An 8,803-nucleotide genomic window follows, 5' to 3' on the forward strand; every position below is an offset into this window, starting at 1 on the left:
TGGTTTATTCTTGGATCGGGCTTTAAAGGGTTAAATTACATAATTACAAAAAGAAATTTGTTGAGATGAAACACTTAAAAACCGAATTTTTAAATATAAACTTTAAGAACATAATTCAAACAGTAAGTAATGCATAAATTAAGGGAAAGGAAAAAATAACTAAATTTATTATCTGCTACTTTTATCTGATCTCAAAATACTCATGAAGGGAACAGCATCATTAAGGGCAACTACTGCTAAAAGTTAATTTTCTTAATTTTCAAGTAAATGTAAGTAGTTACTACACCCCTCTGCAGGGGTTTGTTTATGACGCCACTAAATAGGGAAATGAGGGTGTGAATACTATTACAAGGCACTGTAAAATAAGTTAAAGAGGAAAATAAAACCAATTCTCCCTCAACTAAAAGAATATCTTCTTTTCTCTAAAGAAAAATAAACAACTGTTGGTAAACAAATTAATTTCTCTTAACTGATAAGCAAACATGAACCGTTTATATGTAGGATGAAGCAATAAGATGCTGTGAAACTGGGATCTGTGAGCCAATCGAACACACAGCAAGACCATTGCAATGAACACCTCATCAAAACATGCCGGATTTATTGACAGCGAGTGTTTGAAGGTGTGAGGACAGCGAAGCATTGAGCACACCTACACAGCGACACACATCATGACCAGGGTGAAAATGCACAAATTGGTATTGCTTCGACGGGAACGGTGAGGTACAAAAACACCTTTAAAGTGGCACCATCGTCCACAAGAAGATTTTTTTCTTAATTATTACTTCTGAACACAAACCAGATGAAAAGAAGAGCATGTTGTGATTCCTTAGGTAAATGTAATCGGAGTGCGGACATCAACGAACTAAAGGACAACCACAGATGAGTCTGTATGTTCAGACACGTTATCTGAAACAAACTTTTAGATTTATATCTATATAAATATGTACACTTTTTACATATAGGCTTTAAAATATTGCTATTAGAAAATGATAAATTGTGTATTTATGACGATGAAAAAGGAAGAAATTAAAACAGAGACTTAAATAGTGCTCTCTTCATTAGAAAGACTGTTTAAGCCTTCGCCAACGATAACATCCCTAATAATACTTTTCAAGACCTCGTGATCCTGGCCAACAAAAATTGACCAGTTTTATTTTTTTTAAAGCAGCATTAAAGGCAAATCCTACAATCAGCAACCCAGAAAGTCGTTTACTTCTTCAGCCACTTTCAGGTCCTTCTCATCCACATATGGCACTCCTACGTATCTAAGAGCCAACATGTTGAACGTGCCGGTGGAGCCCGTAGGGAGTCGTTTACACCGACAGGTCCAGAAAGAGCAGCAACTTTGACAAATGAACAAAACCCTCATAAAAACACCAGATACTGTTGCCTCCTGCTGCATGTTTTAGTAAAGCACCTGTTTATTTACAGTGCCGGCTACAACTATTTGGGCCCTTTGTAAAAAAAAAATGCAAAGTGGAGTGGAAATAAATGTAATTTATATTGCAGCAGCAAAATCCAGCCTTTATTTCATTAACTGTTCACACAGTTGTTAGAGTAGTAAGGATCTTCACATCACTAAAAGTAGCCCAACTCTATTACAAATGTGTCCAAAACTATGTTGATATTCTGCTAATTTCGAAAATGAAAAGTTTTGCAATGGCTTAAAATTGCATGTGAATGCGTCAGTTAATGGGATAACTCTGAAAACATGGCAGCTGCTGATTTAAACACATGGGATGTATCCATACTTCAGCCACGCCTCTAGTGGGCGCCATCATCCTCCAACTTCTTTGTCTTAAGGTTCAGTTGAAGATCACATGACTTGTGTGATGTGAAAAAAATGTGTTTAAATTGCAGTTTTCAGTTCAAAGATTTAAAAAGTTATAAAAAATCGTGGGATTATTAAAAAAAATGCAATATTTCCATTTTGCAAATGTTTTTCTGTGATCATAATTTATTCAGTCAGGTGGTTTATGGAAGTACAACTAGTGAGAAGTATCATAAAAGCCAAATCTCATTGCAAGAAAAAAAAGAGCCACCTTGGAGTTGTGAATCTCCATGGAAACAATTACGCTTCTATCGTGCCTTTTTTCAACAAATATGAAATATGTGAAAAATACCCTCTTGCCCACCGTTTTGCACGGACTAGGATCTACAGTATGATGCTGTGGGCCTGTTCTTCAAATTCCACATGAATCTTTGTTAAAGAGCTTTGAGAGCAGTCTGAAGTGCCACGCCATTTAAAATTAAAATATAAATGCACTGTGGGCATCGGAAAATGTGTCAGCATTTTGTCTTTCAGCAGGATAATAAGTTGAAACATGGAGACAAAACAGATTTGGCTCAGCAAAAATAAAATCCTCCGAATGTATTCCTGAAGGTAATCCTGGAGCTGAACAGAAGTGAGTCAATGATAGGAACCGGGATTCTTGAAGACAGAGGGATTGTGCAGGGAAAGGTGAAAGGATTCCCCCTCTCCATGTGTTTCCTCCAACAACTGAAATGTTTGAAGTAAGGAAAATCAGCAAAATACCATCAGAGGTACCAAGAGTCCCACCACTATCATTTCTTAACATGGGATTTATTTCTGATTTACATGCCTTTGAAACAAAATTTTTCTCAAGCATTCAATAGAAGATTATGCTGCTGCAATAATTGATCATTATTGGGGGCTTTCTTTGCAGCTTCCTAAAGATCGATAATCTACATGTGGCTGTAATACATGTCTGTGTCAAACCTGAACACCCAAAAATTTCAATTTCTCTTGCACAAAAAATTTCTCTTGTAATAGAACCCAACTAAAGCCATCAGGGGATGAAATTTCTAATTTTACACAAGTATTTTTTACTAAGTTGGTCTTCAATTTATTATTTTCTCTAACAAATAGAGTTTCTTGTAAATATACTTATACACCTTTTTAACTTTATCACATTGAATCCACAAAATTCTATTTAATTTACTGGGATTTCATGTGATAGATCAACACAAGGCACATCATACTTGAGAGTATTAGTAAGATTAAACGGCTCATCATGCTGAACTCACCGTCCCCACAGTAAAGCATGGCACTGGCAGCATGATGCTGTAACAAGATGTTTCCCTTTACAGAATATCGACATTGTGAGGCAGAATATAAACACCAACCACACATTTTCTACCTTCTATTTACTTGGAAATAAAAAAAAATACTAATAATGCATTTACTTCCAGTTCACTCTTAGGCTCTACTTTGTGTTGGTCTGTTAAATCAAGTCCCAATAAAATGCTTTGAAGTTTGGGTTTAATGACCAAAACAGGGAATATTTTTGGGAGGTGCTGTCATTTCCACAGGGTAGATAAAATTTTAGATTCAGCATCAAATCTGATTGTAAGTTCTGAAGAGCAGCGATCAGTTCCACGTCAGAGAAACCAAAACCTGCTTCTTTAATCGCCAAACTGATGGATTTTGGCTTTTCTTTTATTTCAAAGCTTATTAAACTAAAGGAAGAAGTTCTTCTTAGATGATGATAAGGATGCTACCACCAAATCTGAAGAGGCAGTGTATATCAAATCTCACAGGTAAACCCCCATTCCCCAAACAATTACTCCCACCTTTACGATTGTTCTTGATTTCATACAATCAACTCACATCATCTCCCACTGTGCATTTACAGTATTTACCAGTTAAACATTAAATAAAATAAATAAGGCTGGATCACTGTATGAATTACAATTATTTTACAGTTAACAAGCTTCCTCATCTTTTTACCCCGTTTCAGGTCACGAGTTCAAGATGCACAAAGAAGGATCCATATTTACTTGCATAAACTCTGTTCTTCCAGCATACCTCAACCATTCACTCTGATGGTTTGCTAGAGAACTTCAGATGTCCACTAAACATGGGATGGATCCATAGTCTTCACAGTCAAAAGCCAGGAATTTCCTTGGTGCTCTTCATCAACAAACCCGCTAGTTATCTGCTAAATATTTCCCTGTGCAAAAAAAAAAAAAAAAAAAATCATGTCAGAAGAAGGAGGGCTTAATGACTTAGACGTCTAAAAGTGTTGAAAAAATCATGTATTGTTATTGACCTGCAGCAAATCTCTTCTTCACCAGAGAGAGCCGGTAGCCGGTCCCAACAAGCTGGATATCACAGCCTGACAGCGTGCTTCCCTCACTGGTGAACTGGACCGCCAGCTGGGGCTTGGAGGGTTTACAGGGACCTTCCTCCATCTGGAACCGGCCCAGTAGAGCCCCTACTCCTACACAATACACACATGTTTAGATAATAGAAGAGTGCAGGCAATGGGACACAATTAAGGACACTCATTGCTATTTGGTAGTATCCTTGGGGTCCTTCATAGCTCGGCTGTCTGTGTAATGTGGTTTGGATTTGTTGTTCTTTTAATAACTCGGGTTGGAAAAAGCTTTAGCTTTTCATGATGAACCTTTAGACTATAGCATACAGTACTGTGGTATCCTGTGAAAAATAGGCCTAAAGTACCAGCCCTCCAGTGGAAACAAGACGTTTATAACGATATGCTGAGTTTGGTCATTGTAAATTTGACATATTTCTTAGCTGGAGGCAAAAAGATTCCTCAACTTTCATGGTGTCTAACAAGATTTGTTAGGTTTTTAGCTCTGCCAAGGAGGTTATGTTTATAGGAGAGTCTGTGGTTTTGTCTCCGTTTGTAAGTGAACATGACAACTTGAAAAGTCATAAATGCATCTTAATGAAACTATCTGACATTCTGACAACTATCTGATTTTTTTAAAATATTCTGCAACATTGTGAGATAGGGATATTTGGCAGAACAAGCAGTTCCCTTCTAAACCAGAGGGTGGCAGCAGTGACTATTGACAGCCTTCAGCATCAACTCAAAAAGTCCAGAGGTATTTTACTGAAGATAAAAACTAGTGTTGGACCAATACCGATACCAGTATCGGGCAGTGCCCCGATCCAGCACTAAAGTGGCGGTATCGATATCGGCAAGTGCCAACAAATATGGCACCGATACCATTTTGAGAGCCAAAAGTTTATTCAACTATTGTCACTTATTCCAGGTAGGCTATAAAAAGTTCTGCTGGATTCACTTTGTATTAATCTTGTTCCTGCTTCTCAAAGGTAGGCGGTAGCTTGACAAGCCATGATGGCAATTATTTTACATCCAAGTAGCATGCAGTTCTTCATATATACACACACATCAATTTTAAACAGATGGTATCGGTATCGGCCCATCCTGCACAGCCAGGTATCGGGTATCGGTATCGATACCAAAAAATGGCATCGGGTGCAACAACAACAAAAAAAGAGGAGAAGAGGGAAGGTTTTTGGTTTGTTAGTGGGATCACTTGAAAACCTAAGAATGGATTTTATGGAAAAAAAATGTTTGTACCAGAGTTGCTCCTCAAGCCAAGGAACAATTTATTAAAATTTGGAAATGATCCAGATTATGTGCGAGTTTTAACCATAGATGTAAATCACAATTTGGGGGGGAAATTTGCTCCTTGGTTTAGGTCTACGCTCTCCGGGTGCTTTTCTAGTTTTTTCTTTTTTTGTTTTTTTAATTCTGTTGCAGAAAATCTGTTTCTGAATGTGAATATTTAAGATTTACTTTCTGAGGCCAGTTAACTATGAAAGGGTAGAACCAGATCGGCCGACCCAGACATACCAACTCAATACATGACCATACGAAGGGTTTACCTCTAGCAGAGTAGTGTGACATCTACACCTGGCTAACTGAAAAACAGAGGGAGATCCGCCGTTCTATCTAGAGTAGCTGAACCAAAACCACGAACATCTAGCTGGCTTGGTTCATTGTTAACAGAAGAAACAAAATCTTGACGGCAAACTGGATTTGTACAGCTGGAGGAGTAATGCTACTTAAACCATAAACCATACAAACAAAAGAATATATTTAATTCACCTTCATTTATCTTGTAAGAAGCATGGTCTGCATATAAGAGCATGTTTGATGGTTGTTTCTGTCTACTCCCCTCATTTTACCACTTTGAACCACAGCTGGTAGCTTTTTTTCTGGCAGTGACAGCAGGTGCGGGATAAAACTTCAAACTGTCTGTACTCTGTTGGTTCTGGGAACCAACAGTTATAATATTACCTCCTTGTTTAGCAAAGCCTGGTTTGGTGCTGGTTTGTTTTCACCACATCTAGTTTTTGGTTAGTTTTACCTCCAGCTAACACTCTGACCTAACTGTGACATAGATTAGAAAAAGGGTCTATTGGCAAAACATATTATGGCCAAATATCTTTAACTATCCGACCCACCCAAAGAACATTAGTCAGCAAGTCTCTCACATAGTTTACGTTGACTTTTGCAACTTATCTTCTTTTTATAGGAAAGATGAAATCCTACTCGTCAGTCTTTATCTGATGAAATCCTGAATTATTACATTTAAACTCTGAACTGTTAATTCAAAAACACTTTTGGATAATTCCAAATTCCACAGACTGACTTCAGGATAAATCTGCTCCTCTGACTTTCTCCAACTGTCTTTAAAGTTTTTTTTAAGCTGTTGATATTGGAATTAAGTCCTTTTTTGATTTTATTCTGTCTAACAAAACAACCTTATAACCTTATGGTCAGCAGTAACTGCTTCTTTAAGGCCTTCGCTGATTTATTTCCACCCTGACATTGTGTTATAAGACATTCACAACTCTGCAGAAAATTCCTTTCTTTAGGATGATTTTGAATTTTTGCGTTAAATCCTACATAATCCAGATAGTGTCCACTGGATTTTTTATTTTTATTTTTTCCCCATGTCTGATGATTTTGAAAAAAAAAACACTTGCCTCCATTTTCAGATCTTTGAGACAGGCTTTGGATTTTCCACTGAATCGCTTGCTGCTCTGGATTCCTGAATGATGGATAAATAAAAATTATATCTTTAAAAAAAGAATATTTTCCTCTTCATGCACTGAAAATAAAGTCACTACCTCGACTGACCAAATGGGAAAAAATGGTAATAGGCCCAATAATAATAATAGGTTCAGTAAATTGTTTGGGCATCTTATCAGACATCAGAACCCCTAGTGAGGCTGTCCCTGAGTAGGTGTGAGGGATCTTTACCACGTGGCGGGGGGGATCATGGTCTGCAGCCTGGATATGCCCCCATCCACAGGAACCACAAAGTGGATGTTGTGTAACGGCACCGGAGAAGCCATGGCCTCAGCATTGTATTTGTAATCTATTCGCAGGTCGGTGTTGGTGGAATCACCTCGCCAACTCACAGCCAGGTTCAGAGGAGTGGACTGAATCCCCTCTGCAGACACCTAACAGGAAAAAAAAAATATACAAACAAAAAACAGCAGAATAAAGCAGCCGATATGTTTCATGGAAGGAAAAACGTTAGGCAACTAAAAGGCAATCTGTACTTGATATTTGATCATGTCCACGTTGTAGTATGTTGCCTGAGGCTTCTGTTCGGCCACTTTCTTGAGATGGTTCATCAGGTTTGGCATGTTTACCCAGAATTCCTTGGTATCCACACCATCCGTTGCAGAATCACTACAAGACGACAAGAAGAGGTCCCATTTAGATGCTGATTATAAAACGATAGTATCTGTGGATAATCGGTTCCCATCCAATGCTCTGCACAAGTATTCACAGCTGTCATGTTGCAACTACAGACTTTACTATAATTCAGTGGGATTCTCTGTGATTGACCACAACGCCACAACGTATGTAATTAGGAAGTAGAAGGAAAATACATTAAAAAAATTCTGTGTATTTTAGTTCAGAGTGTCTACTTTGTTTTATGGATCTAATGACACAAACATGCTTTGATCTTGACCCAAGTTGTCCATCTTTAGCACAAACTCACCAATATCATGCAGAATTAAAATCTATGCTGAACAACACCTGTTTCAAATGGCTCATTTATATCCGCAATAGGTCAGTCTGCTTTGAAGAGACCTGCTATCTAACATCTCATTGAATGTGGTTGTTGAATCAGGGAAACCTCAAGACTCAACATTTTTTTAGAGCAAATTATGGTAGTATGCCGTGACAATTTTCTTTTTTTAGAAAATAGTTTGCAAAAAAAAAAAAGGCTTTGTTTCAACAATGAGGTTCTCTCAGCACTTTTTGACACTGATTAGGTTTGATTAGTGGGTGGCTATTATGTCCCATGATTAAATCCTCCCTCTGCAGCTCCTCCGTAGCTCCTCATCTGATTTATTCTCTGGTTAGTGCCCTTACTGCCCGACCTTTTAGTTTAAGTTGAGAGTTTTGGTAGATTAGTATATTTGCCATATTCTTTTCATTTTCAGATGGTCATATTTTATTCTTAATATTTAATGAAGCATCCCTTTGAGACCAAGTGCATTATGTTTTCATACATGGGTTATTGAGACCTCTGCATCATTGGTTTGATATTTCTACCGGAAATCTATAGAAGATTATACAGATAATTTATCATAGAGGATGTGAATACATCTTATTTATTTTTTTCATTTGTCAGAAAGTTCAATGACAATTCTAATTTGAAGAAATTAGAATTTTCTTTAAATTATTTCATGGTCCAGGCTTTAGAGAGGTAGGAATGATGTACATGTATGGATTGAATTATGGTGTAAATTTAAAACAAAAATGCAACTGGAAATGCAACCCAAAATTAAAACCTTGTTTTTTCAGATGTTTTTTTGTTGTTGTTGTTGTTGTTGTTGTTCATTATAATTCTAATTATTGTTTTGAATAATTACATTTTCAAAATCATTTTACATACACTATATTGCCAAAAGTATTTGCTCACCTGCCTTGACTCACATATGAGCTTAAGTGACATCCCGTTCCTAATCCAT

The 8,803-nt window shown here is 37.2% G+C and overlaps 1 protein-coding gene across 1 annotated transcript in view; it reads right to left on the reverse strand.

Annotated features, from left to right (window-relative positions):
* Positions 1-3,020: 3,020 nt before the first annotated feature.
* The window catches only part of LOC107083607 (SH3-containing GRB2-like protein 3-interacting protein 1), a 36,568-nt gene continuing 30,785 nt past the window's right edge, over positions 3,021-8,803 (reverse strand). Inside the window, exons 19-23 of the mRNA XM_015372966.1 lie at positions 7,376-7,508; positions 7,071-7,273; positions 6,794-6,858; positions 4,074-4,244; positions 3,021-3,974 (exon numbers count right to left, since the gene is read on the reverse strand). Coding sequence (XP_015228452.1) covers positions 3,952-3,974; positions 4,074-4,244; positions 6,794-6,858; positions 7,071-7,273; positions 7,376-7,508 — 595 coding nt within the window. The 3' untranslated portion in view covers positions 3,021-3,951. The remainder of the gene's footprint in view (positions 3,975-4,073; positions 4,245-6,793; positions 6,859-7,070; positions 7,274-7,375; positions 7,509-8,803) is intronic.

This window comes from Cyprinodon variegatus, unplaced genomic scaffold (genome assembly GCF_000732505.1).
Source record: "Cyprinodon variegatus isolate N-32 unplaced genomic scaffold, C_variegatus-1.0 Scaffold79, whole genome shotgun sequence".
Classification (NCBI taxonomy): Eukaryota; Metazoa; Chordata; class Actinopteri; order Cyprinodontiformes; family Cyprinodontidae; genus Cyprinodon; species Cyprinodon variegatus.